Source organism: Branchiostoma belcheri, unplaced genomic scaffold (genome assembly GCF_001625305.1).
Source record: "Branchiostoma belcheri isolate BF01 breed outbred unplaced genomic scaffold, Haploidv18h27 scaffold281, whole genome shotgun sequence".
Lineage (NCBI taxonomy): Eukaryota > Metazoa > Chordata > Leptocardii > Amphioxiformes > Branchiostomatidae > Branchiostoma > Branchiostoma belcheri.
The window spans coordinates 20,161-47,886 of NW_017803889.1; the positions used below are offsets into that span (position 1 = coordinate 20,161).

The 27,726-nt window shown below is 43.8% G+C and overlaps 2 protein-coding genes across 2 annotated transcripts; one reads left to right on the top strand and one right to left on the bottom strand.

Moving 5' to 3' along the window:
• Window positions 1-246: 246 nt before the first annotated feature.
• On the bottom strand, window positions 247-6,560 carry LOC109472780 (akirin-2-like). The gene is made up of 4 exons (XM_019772635.1): window positions 6,117-6,560; window positions 2,491-2,877; window positions 1,216-1,287; window positions 247-876 (listed from the first exon to the last, which is right to left on the bottom strand). The coding sequence occupies exons 1-4, from the start codon at window positions 6,304-6,306 to the stop codon at window positions 866-868; spliced, it is 660 nt and encodes a 219-aa protein (XP_019628194.1). The 5' UTR covers window positions 6,307-6,560; the 3' UTR covers window positions 247-865.
• Window positions 6,561-6,635: 75 nt separating this feature from the next.
• On the top strand, window positions 6,636-27,654 carry LOC109472776 (E3 ubiquitin-protein ligase SHPRH-like). The gene is made up of 28 exons (XM_019772632.1): window positions 6,636-6,713; window positions 7,656-8,827; window positions 9,283-9,498; window positions 9,880-9,958; window positions 10,707-11,807; window positions 12,066-12,234; window positions 12,745-12,852; window positions 13,399-13,525; window positions 15,086-15,210; window positions 15,765-15,843; window positions 16,243-16,406; window positions 16,903-17,076; window positions 17,436-17,518; window positions 17,846-17,972; window positions 18,838-19,014; window positions 19,421-19,507; window positions 19,778-19,935; window positions 21,021-21,197; window positions 21,566-21,634; window positions 21,990-22,191; window positions 22,613-22,756; window positions 23,093-23,266; window positions 24,056-24,238; window positions 24,608-24,700; window positions 25,048-25,134; window positions 25,514-25,692; window positions 26,357-26,437; window positions 26,797-27,654. Exons 2-28 carry the CDS (start codon window positions 7,690-7,692, stop codon window positions 27,020-27,022), a joined length of 5,727 nt encoding a protein of 1,908 aa, XP_019628191.1. The 5' UTR covers window positions 6,636-6,713; window positions 7,656-7,689; the 3' UTR covers window positions 27,023-27,654.
• The last annotated feature ends 72 nt before the right edge of the window (window positions 27,655-27,726 follow it).

Genomic DNA, 27,726 nt, shown 5'->3' on the forward strand with positions numbered 1-27,726 from the left:
AAGAGAATCCTACACAGGTCAAAAAATAACAAATCATAAAACAACATCAATCAAGTATAGCAGGTAAAATAACAATGCTGCTCAACATTGGCAAAATACATCATTAAATCCCTACAATGGTGACACCATAACATTTGTACAACTGTACACGATAATAAGCCAGGTTTCTATTCAACCATTACATGTCTACATAATGTCTGCACAATAAAAGAATGTAGCAAACAAAAGAATGTCACATTCAGCTGGTCACATTGTTCTGTAGCAATATAGAAAATGTTACTGGATAAGGCTGAGACATTTCCGTACTTAGATACAATTGAAGATTGACACAATTGGCCAGGAATCTTTAATGTGAATAAGACTATACACTGTATCACATAGAGAATGTAAGGTGGTAACACTGTTCACTGGATATGTAAAAAGATCATGAAAATCTCTGGTAAACTTCTGAAGCCGAACATCTTTACAACTTTTTATGTGTCATGAGAGACAAACAAGGAAAATAATACAGAAAAGAAATGTTATTTCGAAATGATGTTTTCAGATTCTATGGAACATCCAGTAACTGGTAGAAATGCAAGACTTCCAACAAAGCACCACTGAACTGGACAGAACAGACCTTTTGAGACTCAAATGGCCTAGTGTTTTATAAGTCAGCTCTGTTACAAGTGGAAAATCCTTAGCCAGTTCTAGGGATTTATTTCAGTGTCCACAGTTTCAGTGTGAGTCCTGGCTGTTCCCAGTACTGGTGTAAGTTAGCTGCTGTGGTGGTACAGGGTTGTTGTTGATGTTAAACTGGAGAAATAGCTGGCTGGTTGTGACTGCTACATGGTTGGTTGACTGGTTGTATTGGGTGCTGCTGGGCTTATGATACATCTGTAAAACAAAAGGTACAAGGTTAGGCTGATGTGGCAAAACAAGATATTAGTCAAGACTGTCAAATATTCACCAGTGTAAGTCCCCAAGTCAAGTCAAATATTTCCCAGTGTAAAATTTCTTGCTAGATAAAATGTGGTAGCATATACCCTACCAGGACCATATACTGTTACCTGAATATCACTAGAAGCAGAAAGTCTTATATTCTGGTAAAAACCTATAACTGTTAGCCCCTGAATAATTAGAGTCACTGAGACAATGAGCATGCCTATCAAGCTATGCTTACTACCAATATCAGTGAAGATATACAACAGACTGAATCCATAAATGAAAACTTACAGCTGGCGGCTGTCTCGCCAAATCGCCTCTGCAAATAGTCTTGGTTGAACCTGATGAAGGCATCATATTGCTCTGCAACAACACAAGATGCCATGGGTTAGAATAGGAGTCAAAATATACTGTTTCAGCTACTCTATAAACCAAAGTACAATCGAAGGCTGCACAGTTCTGGCTTAGTAGTAAAGGTTTCCAACATTTCAATTTCTAAATCAGTATTGATACTGTTCTTGCCAGCTTATGATCTCTCATTCACCATTTAAGTAGCCTGTATTTACATCTAGACTATATTCACAAGTCACATATGATATTCATAACACTCGCTAGAGTGCCATAGACTTGTACCCTTCCGATCCCTCTTTCCATTCCTTACCAAATCTGTGCCCCAGTACCGGGTATTATACATAAAGGCTGACTCTGTATTTCATGTATCAATATTGATAGCACAGCAGTAGGGGCACATCCTGCATTATTTAAAGCCACCAGGAAATGACTTGCCTGGAACTACCCACAGGAGATTTATAATACAGCGTAGGACGATAAAACCTTTCAACCCAGAGCTGTGCAGGGCCTAATGATGATGTGCTTTGATGGGTCGGCTTTTAGACAATTGCAGTCTGTTCATTACACAACAAGACTAGGAAGGTCGAAGGTGTTCACAGTGGCAACAAAAAAGTCTTCTTCCTCTTCCTTTGATTTTAACACATTCTCATAAAATTTCATTTTGGGTAGAATGAAATGCTTGTGAGAATAAGTTAAAATGTAAGAAAGAGAAGGGAGATGTGTTTAGACTAGCAATGGCATGTCATAGCTAGGACCATGCAAACTCTCATGAGACTTGTATAAAGAACTGGTGTGTTATGTGAGGTAGCTGTTTTCTACCTATGCAAAACAAACATTTAGAAGGCCTATTTAACTGTGGCTGCCAACAAAAGAATTGGTCATAACCAAATTTCTCACTGTTCAACACGTCCTCTGTCAAAGAACCTTGTGCAGTAACTTAGAATGTGTCAATTCTTAGCATTCACAGTTTAAGATTAGCCTCCACCAGGCCTTTCTACGGGAATATGGATCGTAGCATTTGGCAAAAAGGAGAGTGAAATTGGCCAGGGGAGTCAGGCCACGGAAGGTTGTTTCTTTCCCTAACTGCGGGGCCAGTCAAACCCCAAGGCGGCCAAACTATCCTGGCAAATGTTCTCCTATATGTATAGCCAGCGTAGTTTAAGATCCTTCTTCATAAATTCTCGAGTAAAATAAACCAGCAGAAGCGTGACTCACCTGCTAGCTTGCAGGACAGCACCTTGTCGTACTCCTCTCGCACCTGGGTGTCGCGTTCCTTGATCATCCGCTCGCAGATCATGCTCACCTGCCGCATCGAGAACAGCGGCTTGTCCTTGTTGATCGGCGACTGCGTCCCGGGAATCGGCGACGAACTCCCGTGGGTCGGCGAAAGTGTACCATAATGCATCGGCGACGCCCCATAATGCATTGGAGAGGAGCCGCCGGCCATGTGGGAGCTTTCGTGCATGGGTGAGAGGGAGCCGTGATGGCTGGGGGACAGGGAGGTCCCAGCCGGCTGTTGCACGTTTGAGTCTGTTGCTACCCACAGGCGGCGCCTACGGTGCATGCGGCGGTACTCGTCCCGGATGAACTGGGAAATTTGTTCTGGAGGGAAAAGGAGAAAATAGTGACACTTTTAGCATGAAAGTTCATCTGTGTTGGCATATGTCTTCATTATGACAAAACGGGGCTAAACGTTCAGACCAACACTGAGTAATTTGGGACTTACCCAAATGACTTGTTCACGGAATGGGCCAGTCTAAAGGGTCAACCGAAAAATTTTGGTAAGTCCCAATTTACTCAGTGCTGCCCCTTTTATCATAATAGTCACACATTTAGTTATTGGCGATACAGCTTTGCTGTGATACATGCAATACAAAGAAACATCTCACACAAAATGCATGGCATTCAACAACTCTTTTCCAGTGAAAGTAGTATCTTTAGAAAAAGAACACCTTTTATTTGCACTAAGCACTACTGCATTTGAATAACACGCCATGCTTGGGCATTTGTTCACCTTTTCCTACATACAAAAACATTCCACAATGGCACAAGGCTAGGACTACTCCACAATTACATTGTCAAGAGACAGAAGTCTTTGGCACAAGCAAAAATGCTGTGGACAAATTCCATGGCTGACAAGGACACTTTGCCGGTCATGTGAATACAGTGGGGCCAGCAAGGGGTTTGACTTCAAAGCACTCAAGCACCAGGATAATCAAATAAGTACGGTCACAGGGGACGAACTTTAGTCCCTTGTCATCATACTATTACATTACACTCAGAAATGGACTATGCAACTGGAAATATTAATAGTGGACACCTTGCTTCGATTTTCCTAGCAAAAGAGGACGAGAAGGAAGCAGCGGTGGCATGAAAATAGGGTGTACCGGTAAATATTTTTCATTGCGAGACACCTTTTTGTCAGATATCCTTAACCACCTTGGTAATGCGATCGACCAAAGATGGAACGACAAACCAGGAAGGGCCCCTGGCTATGCAGCAGACACATTTAACATCTGCTACCAGCCTTGCTGTCTTTATTACTCCATCCTACATTAGTTCTACCTCACTGAGATTGCTGAATAGTCAGACTCAAGAGATTTATATAGTCAGGTTACGTTTCATATGTAACATCAGACAGAAACATGGATTTGCCGGGAGTACATCAGAGGTCGTTTTCTGCAGACAATTATTTTCACAATTGCCAAATCGCCCTGCCTTTCACATTCTACATAAAGCATGAATTGCTCGAGGATACTGGCTAGAAAATGGTGATAGATCTCAAGCTTTCATTGATGTCTAGGCTTCAACTTCAGCTTATTTTTGATGTGTTGTCAGTCATTTTTATGGTGCTTTCTTTTTTGTTCTGTTTTTTTTTTATACCAGCCAAATCATTTAATGGGTGGCAAATGGATACTGTTCTGCTAAAGTTATATCTTCTTTGCCAATTTGATATGATACCGTCTTGCAACCACCAAGAGATCTGATTGGAGATTAAAGGTTTCAAACATACTGATTAACAGAAAAAGTACACAAATCCCTGTGACTGACAAACTACCCAACGAGGTTTGGAGGAAGGGTGTGAGATTTGCTCCACCTTGATCGATGCCACACCACAGGCACTCCAATCTGCATAACAATCCCTAATGATAGATCGGTCTGCAATCCCTTTGACAGGCTGGACAGATAAGAAATTGGCAAGGAAATCACCAAGCAAGTTAAATTCCGGGCTGCAGTTATCTGATAATTTGGGTGTGTAGGGATGTCCTTAGGGTAGCTTTTTTATGTAGATGTAATATGCATGTGTCAGCCATTTTGTTTTAAATGGCACTCCAACACAGCTGTTGCTATATTTGTGGACAGGACACATAGCCCAGAAAATGGTCTAGATTTGGTATTACAGTCTGTGTGAAACATGTGAATCTGATTTAGAAACATGTGGCATGGCATCCACATGACACGGAGTCTGTTTCTTTTGACTCTTGAGACGAAATAAATGTGGGCCATGTTTGCATTGCGTATCTAGAAAACCTAACCCTCCCAGGACCCTACATGTACCAGGCTTCTCCTATCACCTCTACGGTAATTTATGCAAAAGGTGGCTGACTTTGCAGGGTAGAGAGAGAGATAGCACACCCGCAGATGGAATATGCATGAGGTGTAACAACCGACATCCTGCTCTTTGCTGATACGCAAGATAAACAATGACTTTAAAGCGACAGCATTACATGGGCAGGGACGATTCCTAGTATGACTCACTCCTAGGTTTGTTGTGCGTGTAGCTCTTTTTTTCTATGTCAGCTCTCACTCAGCATTTTTTTTAGCAGCAGGACTGCCTAGACAGAATGCTGTCAGAGTTAAGCGCTGAGGAAAGAATTAACTTTACGTTTGAATCTTTGTCTGTCCATGTTCCAAAGTTTCAGTGTACAATACTGTACATTATTGTATGTGGAGGATTTATAGCGATGTTGGACCGCACTGACCTTGGAACGGGTCCAGGACCCTGCCCCAATTCCAGTTTTACTGTCACATGCTTGTTATCTATGGCGGTATTGGCGGATACTCTTTTTTTATGGCTAGAGGTGCAGAGGTAGTGGGGCACAATTATCGGAATCCCTAGTGTTTGGGGTATTACATGGATTTTGAACAATAGTCTTTACACATTTATTTATGTTGACAAAACTACACCACACCAACCCCTGGTGCCCCAACTGTACAAACTGAATTTCATCCATACTTTCATTAGTTGTCCATTGACTTAAATAAAAGTTTATAGCCAATACAGGGGACTAAGGATCACTTTACCACAGCTCTCAACCAACCCAAAGTGATTGGCAGGACAGATGAAAACAACCGGCTAGCTATCCCAAACTGCGCCTATCAGGGGAATAATATTTATGGAGATTATGCTAAATACCAACTGCTTTGATTCCTGAAGAGTCATGGTTATTCAGAGCGCGGAGGTGAGTAAATATATGCATGTCGTCGCTTGTTCCACCCGAGACAAATTGGTGAGAAATGGCCGTACAGATGAGTTCCTTTGTGTTCGGGCCGGGCTGGGAAGAAAGGTCAACACTTCAAACTTCACACCCCCCATGGAACCCCTGGCCGGTGTCACAAAAACCCTTACCGGTCACTCTTCACAGCTGTCCATACCCACGCCAACCAAAAAGACTACATACACCAAAAACCACTACTTTAGGATAAGTAGGATAAGTCAGACGGTAGAATAGACAGTCGTTTGTGGATGGTTCTAGAAATGTACCGATCGAACCGGCTAACTGGGTAGTACTAGCTGTAGTCTGCTGAAAAGATGAAACAACGCCATGTTTTTACTTTACCTGAGGTCAGTTTGGGCTCGACTTCGGGAAAGGATGACGGCTTCTGCCGAGGTGGTGTGGCCAGACCGGAGCTGTGAGGGGAAACGTTAGGGTTGTGTCCGCCCATGGGCATACACCGCCTGGGTCTCTTAGACGGGCGGCTATGCAAGGGGTCCAACTCGTAAGTCCGTTTCAGAGTAGCACACGCCATTTTGAATCAAATGATCAGTCCGGCCCCGGCGAAGACCCCTCGAGATCGGGGCACGATTTCTCTCACACAAACCGGCCGGCCGCCAGAAATATCCCAACAAACAACTCCGGAAAGATGTTAGCTACGCTCAGATGTGAAAATTTAGCGGCTCTTCGGGTTTTACTAGGAGGATTACACCGATATTAGCCAGAGATCCCGACAGCGGTCCGATCCTCTTTAGTTTGTTTCTCTCTGGTTCGGTTCGAATCAACAAACGGCGCAGAAGCGATGCGCGGTGGCCTCATTACATATGCAAAACTAAATAAGCGGCGCAGAAGCCCTGCGCACTAGTCAGCCGGCTTCGAGTCCGGAAGTTGTCACAACTTTGGGGGATTTAAACTTTATTTATTTTGCTGATTACAACACAGGTATTTAAATTTGTTTGTGATTGTACTTCCCACACTTTCTACTGTTAGGGAAAGTAATACAAATGCATTCTATGATTGTTTAGTGAGTGTAGTGTAGGTATTTGGTCACCACGCGTTACGTTTGGGGGGGGGGGGCAGTACTATGTATGTGGGCCTATCCTGAAGAAATAGAAGATCAACAATTGTTTTATATAATAATACAGTGAATGTACAAAGCTCTATGCAGGTGTAATTTAAAACAATAAGTATGGATCGAAATGTAGACTGTGTACCATCCAAACAACGAAGTTAGGTTTGTCACAGTTGGTGTCCATCGACTTAATTAACAACATCAACTATTAGTGAGTATGCACTCACTCACTCACTCACTGCCGATTACAACACAGGTATTTATGTCCGGTTTATCGTCTGTTGTTCCCCGTCTTCCGAGGGTTAGACGTGCTTGCACAATACATCTGGGGCTTGATGGCAGCACGCCACTTGCCTCTGTCCTGTGGGTCAATTTTATCTAGGTTCAGGTGGTGGAAGTCCTCCCGTACGTTGTCATACCATTTTCTTCTGGGGCGGCCACGGGGGTTTGGACCCTCCACATCCAGTGTGAGGATCCTCTTTGGCCATCTGTCCCTATCCATTCTCTGGAGGTGGCCGTACCATCTGAGTCTGTTGTACCTAACTGTGTCCTGAATGTTATGGACTCCAAGCCGCCTACGAAGCTGTTCAATTGACTGGCAGTCTGCCAGTCTCCTGGAGCAAATCCATCTTACCATGGCCCTGTCGCTCCGTGCCAGTCTCTTCATGTCCTCTGCTGTCACGGGCCATGTCTCCGAAGCGTAGAGTAAGACGCTTCTGACACAGCTTATGCCTTCATGTATACAAAGCGATTTGTGATACATATACTGGTAATGGAAATTGATGAATAACTTTAATGTGTATGTGGTACAGTCTACAGGTGATCTGCCGCTGAACCGCCACCACAATGCCGGGTAAAAGGAAACAGTCTGCCCCGAGGAAGGCAGATGAACAGAAGCGTCAGTGCTTGACGTGGAACATGCAGGACATGTTTGTCAACAACTCAGACACAACTGACACTGGTGAGATAGTCGCTGGTCCAAGCAGTAGTCATGAACCATTACAGGTCAGCATAGAGCACAGACACACCAGCAACCAATCAGATGGCCTCCCAGAGTCTATGAGCCAATCAAATGGCCTTAATGCTGACCAATCACCATCACAGAACATAGAACACAGACACACCAGCAACCAATCAGAAGGTCTCCTTGAGCCTGTGAGCAACATTATTGACCAATCAAATGGCCTACATGCTGACCAATCACCATCACAGGTTTTCATGGAACATGGACAAACCAGTAGCCAATTAGACGGCTTCCCTGAGTCTGTGAGCAACATTGACCAATCAAATGGCCTATATACTGACCAATCGGTGGGAAGTGAAGTTGTCCATGAAGCAAAGTCTGTCCACTTTGATGAGTTCTCTATGGGTGAAATTGACATCGCATCCAGTCCTTCTAATGTTGATTCCTTTGAGGAGAGAATAGGTGACGCAAACGGCAGTGTTTTCACTGACCCCACCATAGGCTATGACTTTTTCCTGACTTTTTATGACTCTGTAGATGATACAAAATGGCACTGCAGCTTGGGGACTATTGTACTCAACCTGTTCTCCATCGATGGTTCAGGAAAGCTGCCCAAAGTCCTACCTCCACAGGCATCTCCTGTTCTGTATGCCTTTGAACACACAGAAAAACACGTCCTCCATTTTGAATCCCTGCCCGACCTTGAAGAGGAAATGGAAGGTCACGGGAATGACGATTCAGAGGAACAGGACCAAGACATATATGTCTATGCCACCACTACTGTTGGAGTCAATATACTGTCTGGTTTAGCCCATATGTACAAGAAGAAAGCAGCACGACTTACACTAGGGAGATACGACCATCTACAAGGAACCTTGGAGCTCCAGCTGTACCTACTTGAAGAGGCGTTGTGCGTGCCACAGTTTGCCAGCGAGGGTCTGACAGGTAAAAGTGTGGCCAGGAAACTCAACAGAACCCTGCAGGAGCTGATGGAATGGTTCCTCGGAATACCAATTCCAGGTAGGCCACTTTCCCCTCTTGTTTTGGTACTAACATGATTTACTAGTTCTGTAGTTCCGTCAGATGGTCACAACTTGGTAGGCTATAGGACATGAACCTGAGAGGTTATGAGTTTGATTCCTGACATCTCTAGCTATATGTTGTCCTTTCCTCACTTCCTTACTTCCTTGACTCTCCTCACTCCACCCAGGTGTAAAATGGGTACCTGACTTCAGTTGGGGAGGTTAAAGGTGGTGGATGGAGAGGGTATGTGCTCCACATTCCAATAGAATACCATACCCCTAGACACAGTGGATCAACAATCCATTGCCCCTATGGCCTCAAAAAGGCTATTGGACTTACATTATGGTTGGTTGGATTTGTTTGCAAATCCTCAATACATGGTATTCATTGTATTCTTTGAATGAAATGAGTTTGTATTGTCTATTATCAAAATCTTCTTCTTTCTATCACAGAAAGCTACAGTGTGATGCACAAGAAGAGACAGGATGTGGAGGGGCTATATCGCCATGTCAGAGAGGCACACCAGGGTGAAGCCAGGTCATTGACCCTTGACCCCCAGCATGCCCTGCTGGTGCCCTCCCTGAGACCGTACCAGAAGGAGGCAGTTCTGTGGATGTTGGAGATGGAACAGTTCGGAGCAGACCTGCAGCAGAAAAGCAGGGGACAAGGTAACAAGAGATTGAGCTTGAAAGCCCACCTGTATCCAAACCTGTTATAGTTGCTGAATCTCTGTTTGTACTAATTGTAGAGAGGAAGGAAGAGACCCATCCCAGCAGCTATAGTAGGTTTGAATAGTACCAGGTTACATTATAGCAGGGTTCTGCCAAGTGCTAGTGTGTAGGGTTCTATTATTAAACTTTGTTCCGTAGAGCCCATCTCTGTTTCTTTGAGTCATATTTTAGGGTTGATCTTTGGAGAAGAACCTGACAGGTATGCTTTGCTTTGCTTTATGGTAAATAAAAGAGAAAAGCAGACATGTACTGTATCAAGCTAACACTAATAAATGTGCACATCAGAGTTTCAAACACAGTTTTCTTTGCTTCCTTCAGCTGCTGAGCTTCACTTACTGTGGAGGGAGGTTGAAATGCCAGATGGCCAGACTTTATTCTTCAACAGCTACACAGGGAGGTAAGATCACATTATTCTTCATACCAAGTACAGACACCCCTCTAGACTGAGAATGTCTTACTTACTTGGGCCCTTGTTCCATGTGGAGCATAGGCCACTGATGATCTTTCTCCAGCCAACTCGGCTCTGGGCTTCCCTCTCCACATCTTCTTATCTCATCCCCATCTCAGTCAGCTCCCAGTCTGTGTCTCACCTCCAGGAGTTTCTGAGACTGAGGGACAAAAATTATAGCTTTACTTTACTTGCTATTGTACAGTAAGAAGTTGAAATGTAGTACAGTATCATAAGCTTTAAAAGCTTTAAAGTGGACTGTATTTTCTATGTTGTGACTGAAATGTTCTGTATGTATCCCCAGCCTGTGTAAGGTCGGAAACAGTCTAGCCTGGTGCCCATTCCTGGTGGGGTCCTGGCATACTCAGTAGTCAGTACAGACACCCCTGTATAACTAGACTGAGACTTATTGACCAAAATTATAGCTTTACATTACATGCTATTGTACAGTAAGAAGTTGTAGTACAGTATCATAAGCTTTAAAGTGGACAGTATTTTCTGTGATGTGACTGAAACATTCTGTATGTATCCCCAGTCTGTGTAAGGAGAGACAGCATGGCCTGGTGCCCATTCCTGGTGGGGTCCTGACAGACGAGATGAGCCTAAGGGGAAGACTGTATAACCTGTATAACTAGACTGATACTTATAAGCTTTAAAGTGGACAGAATTTTCTATGTTGTTCCTTATGTACCCCCAGCTTGTGTAAGGAGAGACAGTCCGGTCTGGTGCCCATTCCTGGTGGGATTCTGGCAGATGAGATGGGGCTGGGTAAGACTGTGGAGGCGCTGGCACTGATGCTGCTCCATCCACGGCCGGGGTTCAACAGGACAACCACTGCTGCACAGGACAGCAACAGGATAGCAATAGGCGTGCTACAGGATGAGAATAAGACAACAGATGATATATTACAGGACAAAAACAGGACAGCAATAGGGACGTTTCAGAATGAGAACAAGACAACAGATGATACATTACAGGACAAGGACAGGACAATAGCTTCTTGTACTTTTCAGGATGAAAACAAGACAGTAGCTGACATATCTGGTACATCGCAGGACAAGAACAGGACAGTACCTTCTTGTACTTTTCAAGGTGAAAACAACAGAGCAACTGGCATAGCTAATACATTACAGGATGAGAACAAGACAACAGACGCTACCGGTACATCTGGTATGTTAAAGGACAAGAACAGGATGGCAGCTTCTTTTACATTTCAGGATGAGTACAGGATAACAGCTGGCACATTACAAGAACACAACAGGACAGCATGTGATGCAGTTTGCACATTACAGGACAAGGATAATGCATCAACAGACATTAAGAAGCCCAAAGTGGAATGTGATGCACAAGACAGTGTTACAGTGACATGTAGCAAGGACACAGACTGTGGCAAAACCCATGTGGAAAGTAGCGAAGTAGATCTAACACCTGGTAAGTCTCACGCACATCCAGAGGCCAATAGGAGTCCTATAGAAGAGAAGAAAGATGTTTTAACATGTACAAAGGTGGAAGAAGAAGGGGGAAGTGCAATGGATGTTTCTAATCAAATGTCAGAAGAAACAGCTGCTAACAGTTCCAATAACGCACCCAACTTTCAGCCAGACAGTCCTGAAGCTGAAGCACAACAACCAAACACCTCAAGCAATGAAGCCCAACAGCAAAAACGACAAAAGAAGCCATCTAATAAGAAGACAGCTGCCTCCAAGGAAAAAAGCAAGAAGTCTAAGAAAGGAGCAGCTGTTGTTGAGCCAATGTGTATCCCAGCACCGGAGAGTTGCAATGTTCAAAGCACACAAAGGTAAACCTATATAAATGTCTTTCAACTTTTCACTTTCAGTCAAGTTTCACAGTGTATTTTCAGGGAGCTCCCTTCAATCTTATAAGGTATAGAGTTGAAGGATAGCTGACTTAAAAACTTTGTTAGGCATTCAAAATGTTAAGTACTGTTAAAAATTCATCTGTTTTCTATGGAAAAGATTGATGTATTCTCTTTAGAAGATACCTTGGAGGATAAAATTTTAGTTAGTCCATATCTTTACTGGTATCTTCACTGCAGGTTTGAGTGCATCTGTGGCGTGACAGACTCACACATGGACAGCAGGACTCGACTCCAGTGCTGGCGCTGCGGCAACTGGCAACACGCAGAGTGTGTGAACTACGACCTGACCTCCGACCCCACCAACATGGCCGACCCCTATCACTGTCCGCACTGCTCTGTCAGTCTGGTATGTGGAACCATGGCTGGTCACCAGATGTACACATACAGACTAACATCTGCAATGTTGTGGCAGTGTTCTTATGAATAATAGTAGACTGAAGAATAAACGGAAGAATAAACTGCTACCCTTCTAAAGCCCCTGTCACACATTATAGTCCTTCTCCAGGGATCATGGTGGGTAATTGTGAGCAACTCTGTCATCTGTGGTTGGAAGTTGGTCAACTAGTCTCTAAAATTTGTCTACACCAGCCTATAAATTTTGACAAATCAAACTCATATCATTCTAAGATACAATCATAGGAGTGAACTGGAGGTAGAATAAAGTGTATACCTGCAGGCTACTGGTTGGGGAATGGTTGCGGCAAAGTTTGGGAAGGTCCTGAGTGTATACACATTTGTGACAGAGGCTAAGGTAGTCTTATTGAATATAATGTTGGAAAGAAGCTGTCAGAGGGTTTGTCAATTTTTAGGTGTATATCTGTCTAAACCCCTAAACGTACTATCTGTCTTGTTTCAGCCTGCTGTTGCATCAGGGGCTACCCTCATCATCTCCCCGGCTCCCATCAGCCACCAGTGGGTGGACGAGATCAACAGACATGTCAGGAAGGCCGCCATCAAAATGCTGGTTTGTCTCTTTACTTGTACTGTGTTGACAGCCACTCCAAAGAGTGTTGCAAGTGTACTAGTGCATTCAGTCTTTGTTGGCAAGCTTTCCTGGCTTTTCTCTTTGCCTCGGCAGCAGCTATTCTCTCAGTTTCAAATGTTGAGACACAGATGTGTGGATCAGCTGTTGTCAGGCACTGCGATCATGGCAGAGAGCTTAAATGTTTGTGTAGTCAATATGGCCCTTGTTGGAGAGTTCCATGTACCTGTACTGTTGGTAACATATAAGGTGTTTAACTTTCACCCTGCTCCCTGATGCCATAGCCAATACAAATTTAGTACCAAAAGGCTATATCAGGTAAAAAGGTTATGCTAACTACTCTTCTTGTGGTGTAAAAGTTTGAGCGTTTAAATCACTGACCTGTTCCCTGCCATGCAAGCTTGTTCTTATCAAATGCAAGTTCAAATTCAGCTGATCAGGGATGCTGTTTCATGTCAATATGACTTGATGTTTGAACTGTTCCAGTGTTCATATGTGATATGACAAAAGAAATGACTCTCTCCCCAGGTGTACAGCGGTGTGAAGAAACAAGGGTTCCTCCAGCCGAAGGTTCTGGCCGACCATGACATCGTCATCACCACATACGACGTGCTACGGCTGGAGCTCAACTATGTCGACATCCCACACAGCAACAGTCAGTTGGCAATCAATCAATCATAGTCCAATCAGGATGGTTCATTGATAAATAGACAGCAGACAAGTTAGGGACTGTACGATATTTACCGGGGAGGGGGGGCCGGTCGTCCGGGGGTAGCGTAAAAAATTTTTCCTAGGCCCTCCCCCCAGGTCAAAAAATTTTTTTCTAGGCCCTCCCCCCGGCTCAAAAAATTTTTCCTAGGCCCTCCCCCCGGCGTGAATCATAGAGAGTGAAATTTCTTATGGGGAGGACGAGATTTTGTTTGAAAATTTCCCCGCATGAAGCGCCGAAGGCGCCACTAGCCATCGAGCCGCAGGCGCCACTAGAGCCTGAGTAGGCCCGGCTTTTTTGGGGATGTCCCCCCCCTCCCGGAAAAATTTTGAATTTCAACCCATGTTTTGCATGTTGAGGGGCAAATTTGGCAGCACAAATTTTGCTGGTCAGTAAAGTCAGTAACGTTAAGGTCAGTCAGTGTAATCGAAATAATCCTCTATCTAGCCTACCTTTCGTCCACGTCTTCCGCGTCAATTTTATTACAAACAGGGAAACAATATTGCCAAGTTACGTGTTGTTTTCAATTAACTTTGGAGGGACATAGATATAAATGTTAAAATAGTCCTTGGTTTAAAAAAATACCAAATTAATCCGTCGACATCCGACATCCACGCCGAGAAGTTCGAGCGAGTTGCGAGGCGGGACCAGCGGGTCACCTTTGGCGACGCACGCACACCACTGGGAAGGGTGCGTTGAACGGCGAAAATTAATTTTCAAAATCTTCAGACAAGCCATCCCTACATTTTTGATCGGTATCGTTTCGCGGTGTCGCGATTGCCGCGATTTTAATCCATGTAATTTGGCTGTGTAGTCCAGTTTCACCGATTCTGGCGAAAATGCAAGATTTTGAAGGGGACTGTGGGAGATTTGGGCGAATACATTATAATAATAGGGATGGATATTATTGGAACGTAAAATTCTGCCGATTCCAATGACTGGCAAATCGCTACGATATGTATGGACAGACGTTTAATCATGTTTTGAACGTGTATAAAAACGTTGTAGAGTTAAAGGGATCTTGGAAAAAAATTTACCTAGGCCCTCCCCCAAATTAAAATATTTTTTCCTAGGCCCTCCCCCTGGTTCAAATTTTTTTTCCTAGGCCCTCCCCCTCAGACGACCGGCCCTCCCCCCCGGTAAATATCGTACAGTCCCTAATAGTTACCCAGACAGTATCCAGTGAGCTCCATGGGTACTACCTGAATTCTATTCTGATATTCATGTATTGATACAGACACAGATGTACAGATAAAGAGATGGTTTCTTCATAGTTTATGTTGGAAAACAATGTTATCAGGTTGGTAAATCATAGGATACTGTGATTTTCTTGTATATGACCAGTACTTTTTCCCCCCCTTGCTTACATTTTGATCTTCCTCAGGGCTTTTAACTCTGATAGACACTGAAACATAAGTAAGGTGAGAGAAATACTGGCTGTGTAGAAGATAATCCCAATAAACTTTGTGAAGTATAGTTTAATTAAACAAACCTCCTTCCCCCCAGGCTCTGAGGGCCGCCGGTTCCGCCACCAGAAGCGTTACATGGCTGTGCCGAGTCCACTGCCGTCTGTAGAGTGGTGGAGGGTGTGTCTGGACGAGGCTCAGATGGTCGAATGTACCACCGCTAAGGTAGGGGGGACTTGTCAACTTTGGGAAGAGTTCCTTGGATTGTAGCCTGATTAAATCGCTTTACGGTTGCCGGCTGCCCAACATCCAGCCAGCCCCCGTAATGTATGGGGAGGGGCCAGTAAAGCCGCGGACGGCAGAGTTTGCGTTATACAGACTACTTGGATTGTATTGCATTGTAAATATATGGTACAGCATGTTTATGTCCTTGGTATGTCCAGGGCAAAGTTGTAAAGCAGTGCAGAGTCACTTAGCTGGTCTACAGTGACTAAAGAAAATAGAAATTGATAGATAGATATACAAGGAGGAACTGAAAAAAGAAAGGAAGGAACTGGACTGGGGTAGAAAGGACATTTCTGCATAACAGTAAGATGTTTACTTTCAACTTTTCAAGGTTGTGACAAGTTCACGGCAATAATATACTGACTGTTGATGTTGCATTTGAGACAAATTCTGTGCTGCTACAAATAACCACATTGTAGTGAAAAGACAAGCCTATCTTGATGATGGATTGTAAGAAAGTGCTGAAATCTGCTGATGTCTCTCTCCCTGTCCAGGCTGCAGAGATGGCTCTCCGCCTGAGTGCTGTGAACAGGTGGTGTGTGACTGGCACACCCATACAGAGGAACCTGGAAGGTTGGTAGTGTTTATCAATCAGAAAATGCAAAAAATAATGCTGCTATCATAAAAAGCAACTCCTTGTCCTGGTAGTAACAAATATATGAGTGGTAACACACTCTGGTACTGTAAAATACAGTAATCTGTATTGTATGACGCAGTTGGATGTTAAAATCCTTTCCACACCTTTCAGTGTATAGGAGCACTTCTATATCCCTTAGTCCACACAGGCCACTACAGTAAGGCACTAGTCCACTGGTGTGTTCAACTCCCACACTCTCAACTCCCATACACACAGGCCACTCACTATAGCATGGGGCTAGTCCACTGGTAGTGGTGTGTGCTTGCCTCCCATATTTTTCTCATCCACCTATTTATGAAGTTGTAAAAAAAAACTGCCACCCCATCTCCCCCCAGACCTGTATGGTTTGCTCCTGTTCCTGGGCGTTGACCCCTACTGGGTGAAGCACTGGTGGGAACGGCTTCTGTACCAGCCTTATTGCCATGGCAACCCACAACCCATGTACGAGGTCATCTCCAAGGTCATGTGGAGGACAGCTAAGAAGGATGTTCTTGATCAGGTAGGTCTTAGAGACAAGTGAACTTTGTCTAAGGAATCACCTTTAGGGCTTCTTATAGATCTTATGAATCTCAGTGCATACTGAGTGTTCATATTTCTTGTGTAAAATGTATTGGTGAAATGACGGGTACAAATTTGGGAAATTTTATGTCTGGAAAAGTTTGCAGTTTGATATACCTACTTGTAGCTGGCTGTCCCTAGTTTTCGTCCAGAAGCCATAAAAATCTTGCTCCAAAAAAAAAAGACTTGCAATTGATGCAAGCGTGTCTAACCCCCATTTCGGGGGAAAATGATGTTAAAATTGGATTAAAAAAAAGCCACTTACTCTTTTTTTTTCACCTGAGACAAGTGAGGATTCAATTTACCCATAACCTTTGGAGTCTAAGTTAAAAACCATAACCACATACACAAGACCACCTAAAACTGTATGTAGATAGTGCATGTTTGCTTGAAATTGGAACCAGAAACAGAAAATCAAAAACGTTTTTCTTTTACAGATCAACCTGCCAGGTCAGACGGAGGAGGTCCACTGGCTGAAGTTCTCTCCTGTAGAGGAGCATTTCTACCGCAGGAAACACGAGGACTGCTCCAGACACGCCTTCAAGGTCCTGAGTCAGTGGCACGATCTGGACACCAAGCTGTGTCAGCTGGACAGGAGGACCATGCAGACTGTGAGTTTGATTGTTTGTTTCTTTTACTACAAACTCTTCTCATACAACACACCAGTTCTGTACTTGGAGACAGTAGACATTAGGTACAGAAGGATAGTGAGTGTGTGAGTGAGTGAGAAGGCTCTGATTTGTTTGAGCCATTCCACACTGTGCCTGTGGTAAGTTCTTACTTTTGTCAGAGAGTGTGCCAACCAGATTCTTTGACATGCTCAAAAGGTAGCTCTTCTGAAACACAGGATATTTCAGGTACCTTTCGAATCAACTGCATTTTAATCTTATAATGGAATGTTAATATATGTAATTCCTATGAAGGAAACTACAGGTATCTTTGATAAATATTTTCTGATTGTTCCTTGCAGATGCTGTGGCCCCTGCTGAAGTTACGTCAGGCCTGCTGTCATCCCCAGGCAGTCAGAGGGGAGTTCCTACCTCTGCACAAGAGGTCAGACTCACTTGTTACTCTTGTGACATATGAAAAATCTGAAGGCAGCACTTCAGAATTGTGGCAGGGTTTTGACTGTACATTCCAGTTTTGTAAGGCAAGATCTGAATCAAATAAGTGGTTTAACAGCAAAGCATACACACACACTTACTGTTTGGGACTGACAACTAGTATAAAGCACTTGAAGTAGTTTTTGGTCAGCAGATAAGATAAGTCTTCTGTGTGTCATATTTCAGGTCAGCACACAAGAAGAGAAAATCCCTTGTCTTAGTTTGTTACTAGTAGGTCCTTATATCTCCTAATACATGTTTAATGTTGTGCCTTCAGCACCATGACAATGGATGAACTGCTGAAGTCTCTGACCCAGAAGTGTAAGATAGAGTGTGAGGAGGCACACAGACAACTCATCTGTGCACTCAACGGTCTGGCTGGGATTCACATCATCAAGGAGGAGGTTAGTTAACTTATTAACTAGTTAGTTAGTTAACTCTAGTTAGTGATCATGACCAGAAGTGTAAGATAGAGTGTGAGGAGGCTCACAGACAACTCATCTGTGCTCTCAATGGTCTGGCTGGGATTCACATCATCAAGGAAGAGGTTAGTTAACTTACTAACTAGGTTAACTTATTAACTAGTAATAGTTAACTCTAGTTAGTGATGACCAGAAGTGTAAGATAGAGTGTGAGGAGGCTCACAGACAACTCATCTGTGCACTTAACGGTCTGGCAGGGATTCACATCATCAAGGAAGAGGTTAGTTAACTAACCAGGTTAGTTAACTGTGAGCCTATACTATACACTGTTAGTTAACTTATTAAGTTTGATTAGTTAACTCTAGTTAGTGATCATGACCAGAAGTGTAAGATAGAGTGTGAGGAGGCTCACAGGCAACTCATCTGTGCACTCAACGGTCTGGCTGGGATTCACATCATCAAGGAAGAGGTTAGTTAACTCTAGTTACTAGTAGTTAACTTTAGTTAGTTAACTCTAGTTAGTTGACACTAGTTATTTAACACAAGTTAGTTAACTCTAGTTACTTAATAGTTAACTTTAGTTAGAGATGACTTCTTTCCTTTTCAATAATCCTTTCCAGTATCGTACATATTGGGTGATTGACAACAGCCAGGATTCGAACTCCCAACCTCTTGGTCCAGAGACAAGTACATCATGCTAAGAACTGGTAAACACATTTTTGTCCTAACTTACTGTGGTATTCAGAAGCAGAAAAGTTCCAGGATTGGAACTCTCAACCTTTTGGTCCAGAGACAGAGTTGTTTTCCACTGGACTACATTAACACTAAGTTTCTATCCCTACTTTAGTACCCAGAAGCAGTGGAGAAGTACCGTGAGGTTCTGAGGTCAGTGCAGGAACACGAGGGCAGACTGAAGACTGACAAACTTCAGCGACTCCACACACTACATAACCTGGCCAGAGTTCTGCAGAGGAAGCTACCCGGGGTGGCTCCTACACTCAGGGACGACCAGCTACTGAAGGAGGTTTGTTCTTTGTTTTTCTTGTTTGTTTGTTTGCTTGTTGAAGCTAAAGCGGCTTCACACATTACACAACCTGGCTGGAGTGCTGCAGAGAAACTACCCGGGGTGGCTCCTACACTCAGGGATGATCAGCTACTGAAGGAGGTACAGGTTTAGTTTGGGGTTGTATATTTTTGGTTTGCTGAATACAGGCATGAGGATGGGAGTAGGTAAAGGAACACTACTATTGTCAGTCAGTCTCAAAAGTATTTGTAAAGGAATACACTATCTCCACACTTTACAAAAGCTGGCAGGGTTGCTGCAGTGAAAACTACAGCCAAGGATGAACAACTTCACTTTCCTGTAATTTTTGAGTGAATATTGTAACTGTATGGGATTGGTGACCAGAATCTGTGTTTTCCTTCTTTAGGCTGATGAACTGAAGACATATTACATGCAGAAGTCCCTGGATAAGATCCACGCCTCCCAGCAGACTCTACTGCCCATACAGCAGAAGGTAAGGTATTTTTGGCTGTACAACTCCAGTCTTTGTCAAGGAATGAGCAATCCACTACTTCCATGATGCCATGTTACGCAGATGACGTGACTTGGTGAGTAGTGCTCTTTCCTTGACAAAGATTGGAGTTGAAAATTTGATTAAGTCCAATGCCTTGTGTTGGAAATTAAAGTTTAAACTGCTTCATAATGATGTCTACGAAACACGGATGGACTTTCAAGATAACGGTTGCTAAGCAACCGTTGCTAAGGTTACGTGTTTTCCCCGCAGGTTACACAGCTGCGTCGTAAGCTGCAGCCAGGCACGCCGTGGTGGATGGATGCCCTGCAGTGGGCCATCTACTGGGGAAAGGATGAGGACCTGGCCGAGAGGATACGCAATGAACTATCCGGGGACAGGGACCCCGACGCTACCAGCATTGTCAACAAGTCAGTTGGAAACTTTTAGTTGACTTCTATTTTTCTTTACTGTTCTGTATTATCAGCAACAAGTTGTTAGGCAGTAGGGACCCAGAAGCTAGGAGTATCGTCAACAAGTTTGGTTCTGTTTGAAGAAAAATGTACTCTGTTTTATACCTTTACTGTTCTGAATCATCTGCAACAAGCTGTTACTAGTGTTAGGTCAGAGGCTTCTAGTACATGTATTGTCAAAAAGTGAGTTGCAAATTACCATAATGAAAGAATGGATTCAAGTGTTCCAAATTGGTAGAATTTTACCTCCTTACAGTTTTGGGTTCATGTTTGAGCCTGTTGATATTTTATGCTTGTTGGTATTTTAACAAAAGATCAACAGAGCATGACAATGGGGGGGGGGGAGGGGGAGGTCGAGGATATCTAACACGTTTTAATAGAAAGCAATTAATGGGGTTTCTAGAACACTTTAACTTAAAAAGCACTGTATGGGGGTTTTGAGGATATTTTACATTACTTTCCCGACAGGTTCTGTGATCTGAGGAGCCTGCAGTTGGAGAACCTGCAGCAGTCTCATGCTGCGGTCTGCACAGCTGTCAATCATCTAATGACCTTTCCCGACAGTTGTCAATCATCTGATCATGCCCTTTCCCGACCTTCCCAGGTTCCGTGACCTGAGGGGACTGCAGTTCCTGCTGACCTCTCAGCTGGAGTCCCATGCTGTGGTCTGCACAGCTGTCAATCATCTAATCATGCCCTTTCCTGACAGCTGTCAATCATGACCTTTCCCGACCTTCCCAGGTTCCGTGACCTTAGAGGCCTATAGTTTCTCCTGACCTCCAAGCTGGAGAACCTTCAGCAGTCTCATGCTGTGGTCTGCACAGCTGTCAATCATCTAATCATGCTCTTTCCTGACAGCTGTCAATCATCTGATCATGCCCTTTCCCGACCTTCCCAGGTTCCGTGACCTGAGGGGCCTGCAGTTCCTCCTGACCTCCCAGCTGGAGTCTCATGCTGCGGTCTGCACAGCTGTCAATCATCTAATCATGACCTTTCCTGACAGCTGTCAGTCATCTGATCATGACCTTTCCCGACCTTCCCAGGTTCCGTGACCTGAGGGGACTGCAGTTCCTCCTAACGTCCCAGCTGGAGAACCTTCAGCAGTCCCATGCTGCGGTCTGCACAGCTGTCAATCATCTGAGTCAGGACCCCACCCAGCAGATCATCCAATCAGCAGTGGAGTGCCACCTCAGGCCGGAGAAGGGGGAGGAGCTACACACGTACGTTTGTTCTATAGAACTTTTCCAAGGTCAAGCAATCATGGAGTTTCAAAGTCAGTATGGCAAGTCTTCATACATGGCCTAAAATGTAAGAATTACAGTAGTAAAGTCATTTATTTCTGAGGAATTTAATTTTGCAATAATGCAGGAGGAGGGGGAGGAGCTACACACGTCTGTTCCATAGAACTTTTCAAGGTCAAACAAAGTAACTGGTAGAGTGCAAAGTCCATATGGCAAAACTGCATTCAGTCTGAATTTCTGAACTGTTAAATGTAATGTTTATTCAAATTGTTTTGTTTTGACTGGGTAAGAACTAAAGAAGTGAAAACAAAGGAATGAAAATAAACATCAATGTTGATTTTTTACAGTTGTGACTTCTGCAAGGCTGACGACCTGTTCTTGGAATATGAATCAAGACTCTTCTCCTTCACAGCAAAGTACGTAAATTGTGTCTTTTATTTAACTTCCAAACTTGTGTACAAATAATTTTTTTGGTCAGATATCTGTAGTGATGACTGAATGTTGTCCAGTTGAAGGCACCTTGGCTATCTATTCTTTTTTATCATCATTGTGTTGATGATACTCACAATACTGGCTGTAATACAAAGATGACCACTAATAAAAGTTTCAAACTTTGTATTGATGATGAAATCTTTTTTTTTTTGATTGCCAAATTGCCAAAACTGAATACCACTGACTGTATCAGAAATATATAATACATGCATTAGAAATTGAGATCTGGAAGGAAGGAAGGAAGAGTTGTTGACTTCATATTCTTGCTCAATCTTGAAGACGTCTTGAAGACATGGTAGCGGAGGAGGAGGAGAATCCGGAGCGTCAGGTGACCCGGCGAGGCGTCTGGGCGCAGAGCGAGACGGAGAAGTGTCTTAAGATCGTCCTGAGCTTCTGCAAGTCCAGCCGTCTGGAGGAACAGTGGGTGGAGGAGGGAGGCATGCAGGTGGAGCTGTTCGAACAGCTTAGGAGGGAGTACAAGGTAACACTAAACAAGAGTGGATTCAAAAAACATTTTGGCGATGTGTGTGTGTCTGTCTGTCTGGAGCAGCAGTGGGTGGAGGAGGGAGGCATGCAGGTGGAGCTGTTCGAATAGCTCAGAGAGCACAAGGTAACACTAAACAAGAGTGGATTTAAAAACATTTTGGCGATGTGTGTGTTTGTGTGTGTGTGTGGCGTGTGTGTGTGTGTGTGTGTTTGTGTGTGTGTGTGTGTAGGTGTGTGTGTGTGTGTCTGTGTTTGTGTGGCGTGTGTGGTTGTGTGTGTGTGGTTGTGTGTGTATGTGTGTGTCTGTGTGTGTGTGTATGTTTGTGTGTTTTTGTGTGTGTGTTTCTGCAGTACCCACAACTCACCTGTAAAAAAGAGTAAAGAGAAGTTTTCATTCGCTACCTGTGTTTCCATAGCAACTCCACGTGGTGTGGATGGCCCTGCGGGACCGAGTGGCGTCCATCGATGAGCTGGACATGGCCACGACTCGCCTGAGGCTCCGGCTCCCGGAGGAGGAGAGAACCGACCCTCTGCAGCCCAACATCATCGAGCCTGGCGAGGTAAGGGCTTAGGGTTAGAATTGTCTGCTAAACTCACTAAAGGCTAGATAAACTACAAACATTGACCAAAACGGGCAAACTTTTGGACTCCTTTCATAGGAAATTCTAAAGGATTGCATCCGACCCATCCCCCACCCCTTACATTTGTACCTGTAGTCTGCAAATCTGGCCATAATTAAATCCTGGAATTAATCCTTTTATACTAGTAAAAGCAGGAACAATAGACAGAATGACTTGAACCACATCAGATAATTGACCTGAGTCAACTAAATTACAAGGCCGTTCCCTTTGCCTGTTGATTCTGTTGAATGTTCTATGAAACTGTATTATTTCCAGATTGACCACCAGTGGATAAAGAACCTGAATGACAAGGCCGTGGCCACCAGTCTGCTGCACAGGAAGCTGGGCCAGCTGCTGTACCTGAGGAACCTGGCCAAGTCCCAGGAGTACCAGAAGGACGGAGTCAACCCTGAACCCTGCCCTATCTGTCAGAGGCAGCTGGGTGCTGAGGTAAGGACCTGTGTGAACTTGTGTCAAACAATCTATCGCTGTCAGGGGTTGGTTAGGCAGCCTCCTCCGTACATGAGTTTCCTCACTTATACTTCTCAATGGATGGATCCAAGATGTCGGTTAGCTTGAGGAATGAATCCCCTCTACTATATATGACTTTCCTCACTCCTTATCTGTCAGAGGCAGCTGGGCACTGAGGTAAGGACTTGTGTTGGTCTAGCCTTTTGAATCCTGAACTGTGCTTTGTCCAGAACCATGTTCAAGGCACAATCCTGGATAGTCCAAGAATATCCAAATTGTACCTGGGGCAAATCCCCATTCTAGGATATGCGGAAACTGTGCCTGATCCTAACCCTAACCCATTCAGGTATAGAACTAGATAGGCATGGTTCTGGATACATCTTTCGCTGTCAAGGGCTGGTTGGCCTCCTCTCTCTGCCCAGGGGTAAAATTAGCACCTGACTTGAATTGCTTGGTAAAAGGCGGTGGAAGGAGATGGCCTATGCCCAAGACACATTAAAAATCAATTTCCGAAAAAAGGCTAAGGGACCATTACCTCACTTATACCCTTACAAGAATGTATGACTATGTCTCCTTGTCCATTTGAAAGTAAAGTTTACCTCTTTGTTCCAGTGGAGTGCACTGATGTGTGGCCACTGCTTCTGTGAGGAGTGCATCTCAGTGCTGCATGTAGCAGATAAATAAAAGTTGTTTGTTGTCTTCCCCCATTCAAATGGAGTGTCCTGATGTGTGATTAGAAAATAAAACCTGTTCCCCCCTTTGTTCCAGTGGAGTGTCCTGATGTGTGGCCACTGTTTCTGTGAGGAGTGTATCTCTGTGCTGGTGAACCAGTTTGGATTGGGCGGCCGCCGGGGGTCCATCCGCTGTGCCATCTGCCGCCAGCTGACCGCGACGCGGGACATCTCGTATGTCAGCACGGAAGCCAAGGAACAGGAGGATGTGGATGTGAAGGTTTGTTTAAAGTTAAAACTTTAGATCCAACACAGAGAAGATCTCTCACCTAGAGCTTTTGACCAGTCACTCTGGTCTTCTTCAGTAGACTGACGCAGTGAGGCTTGTCACGTGGCTTCTTTGAAGTGTGACATCAACACCGGGTGAAAGGTATCTGGTAGACGATGTTGGCCCCCGTCTTGGTTGAGTGGTCTCAGTCTACTGAGGAAGACCAGTGACTGGTCAAAAGCTGTAACTGTGAGAACGTATTTGTGTTTGATCAAAAGATTGATGTTAATCTAATGCCTGTAACTAGGATTATGAGTGCGCGAGTTTGTGATTCAACTAAAATGATACATGTAATGTACAACCAGTGCTCCTTTTTCACAGGGAAGTCACTCCACTAAGGTTGAGGCAGTGGTCCGAACCCTGAAACTCATCCAGCAAAACGACCCCACAGCCAAGTCGCTGGTCTTCTCTACTGTAAGTCTGTTATAATGCTGGATACCTAAGTCACTACCTTCTTGATTGTGTATTTACATGTAGCTTATTGTCAACCCTCTTTCATTTTGACAAGATGCAGTCCCCAAACATATGAAGAATGGAAGAACCCATACACTTTATTTCTTCTCCACTATAAGTTTGTTATACCGGTAATGCTTGGTATCTAAATCACTATCTCCATGATAAGCTTATGTCAACCCTTTTTCATCTTGACAAATTATGAAGAATGGAACAACCCATAAACTTTATGCCTTCTGAACTTTAAGTGTATATCTTTTCTTTTGTATAATTGCTTGTTGTGATTCTTAAATCCTTAATTCTTACAGTGGCAGGATGTGTTGGACGTTGTGGCCACAGCACTGAGAGAGAACAACATGGAGTACAGGGCCATCAACGGCATTCACAGGTTCCAGGTCAGCTCCAGCCTCCTTCTGTTTAACCATGTCATAAGGACAGTGGTGTTTGATTCAATAACAACAACATTGGCCTATCAACTTGTTTGTTTATTTTTTGGCTGTAAAATGCATATGGCCAGGGCTCTCCAACTAGCCAATGGTCACTAGTATTAGTATTTACAAAGGCCTAACCCTGCTGACAAAGACTATACAGAACATAGATTCTGAAGAGTTTTTACTAATTTGACTAGGGTGCATTCTTGAATAGCCTAAGATGTGACGGGATATTATGAAAAAGTATTTTTTGAAAATTTTGGAAGGTATTCTGTTCATTTTGCAAAAAGATAATTCCAAATGCAGAACTTGACGAAGATTCTTCTTCTGATGTTTTTTCCAGGAGAACCTGACAGACTTTAAGTACGACGGCAGGATTGGGGTGTTGCTCCTCCCTCTACACACCGGCTCACACGGACTGAACATCATCGAAGCCACCCATGTGCTGCTGGTGGAGCCCATCATCAACCCAGCTCAGGAGGCACAGGCCATCGGCAGGGTGCATCGCATTGGCCAGACCAAGTAAGGACTGGTATACAGAACATAACTCTAACTCTAACTTAAACACAACCCAGCACAGGAGGCACAGGCTATCGGCAGGGTACATCGCATCGGCCAGACCAATTAAAACTTATAGATATGACTATATCTTTAACTCTGACCCTAACTTCAAGCACAACACAGAAGACTCAAGCCATTGGCATAGTAGGTAAGGACTGATACATACATGTACCTAACACTTACCCTAACTTAAATACAACCCAGCACAGGAGGCACAGGCTATCGGCAGGGTACATCGCATTGGCCAGACCAAGTAAGGACTGTTATAGACATAACTCTATCCCTAACCCTAACATTTAAAACACAATGCAAGGAGGCTCAAGCCATTGGCAGAGTAGGTAAGGACTTATACGTATATACATGCCTCACTCTTACCCAAACTCAAACACAACCCAGCACAGGAGGCTTAAACCATTTGCAGGGTGCATTGCATTGGGCAGTAGGGTCCACCATTCCTTTTTCAATTGATTGATACTTGAACTTAGTATTCACCAGTCAATTCCACAGAATCTGCAGATTTTCTCCCTTAAGCTTTCCTAGCATTGTGACGAAAATATAAGGTAGAGATAAGATACAGTGTCCTCTATCTTAAACTTTGAAGTCAATAGAACTGGTTCTGTTTCAGGGCGACAATTGTCCATCGTTTCCTGGTGCAAAACACCATCGAAGAGAGAATCCACGCCATGAAGAAACACATCAGTGCCAGGTAACTTGTTTATGTCTACAAATCAGATTTGAGCTCTGTCCTTGGTGCTGATTGGCTGTGATAGCCTGCCCTTACTTCCAATTATATTTATACCCTGTCCTTGGTGCTGACTGGTTGTTGTTGATACCTCTGAGTCTTTCATTCCAACTCTAGAAGAATGGTACATGTAGTAGGATGGTTTATTTCTACAAAATGACAGCCTAGTTGTGACCAAATTGTCAGGCTTATTTACATCATGTATAAAGACACACAATAACTGCCATATTGCAATTCCACTAAGCATCACAAGGCGTAATGACAAGGCGTTAACAACTATTATTCATATGCCATACACTGTTTTCATTTTCTCATTTTCTCAGTGACAGTATCGACACACAGTCTGAAGGAACAGTCCTGACAGTTGGTGACCTGCGCGACCTCTTCAGCGATGCCTTTCACCACCGAGAAGACGACTCCCCTCCCCCGCCCCAGCAGGAGTACGATCAGGCCAACGGCGCTCTGGAGGAGTTCGATGATGGTGATGGTCACCATGGTGATGGTCACCATGGTGATCATCACCATGGTGATGGAGGAGCCACACCCTGACAACTGGCACAACAACTTCTCACAAGCCTCCCCATCCCAGCAGGAATACGATCAAACCAATGGCAGCCTGGAGGAATTTGTTGATGGTGGTCATCACCATGGTGATTGTCACCATGGCAACAAAGAGGGCACACCCTGACAAGTATTACACCTTCTCACAACACCCACCCCCCGTTGAAGATGAACTTTTAAACACGTTTTAAACACATCGTTGGAGAATGCTCGTTCATGTGATCTTTTTTATCTATTATGTGAATTTTCATGGATATCGCAGCAGTCAATAGTGTCTGCTATATTGGGGTCCATTTGTGAGAGTGTGCATGGAGGGATCCTGGTGGTAATGCGTAACGGTACATTATCAAGAAAAAAGGCATGCAGGCTGTCATTAGGGGTACACTGTCTCTCTGTTTTATCAGTGGGGTTTTAATTAAACTTGGTAGTAAATAGTGGTACATGTAGTAGAGAGTGTTGACATATGTTGAAGAAAAGATATAGTGTATACTGAAGTTATTTATGACAAAAACTAAAGCACCACTTTACAGCAATGTAAATTTGCTCTTACTCTTCTCAAGAGTTTTCATCTTTGTCAGCATAAAACAAGTACTTTGTTATGTCATCTGAACTAAGATGCTTGGGGAATGTTGGAAATATTACTACATGTAATAAAAACATATCTTTAAACACTTCTGTATTTGCTTTTGTTC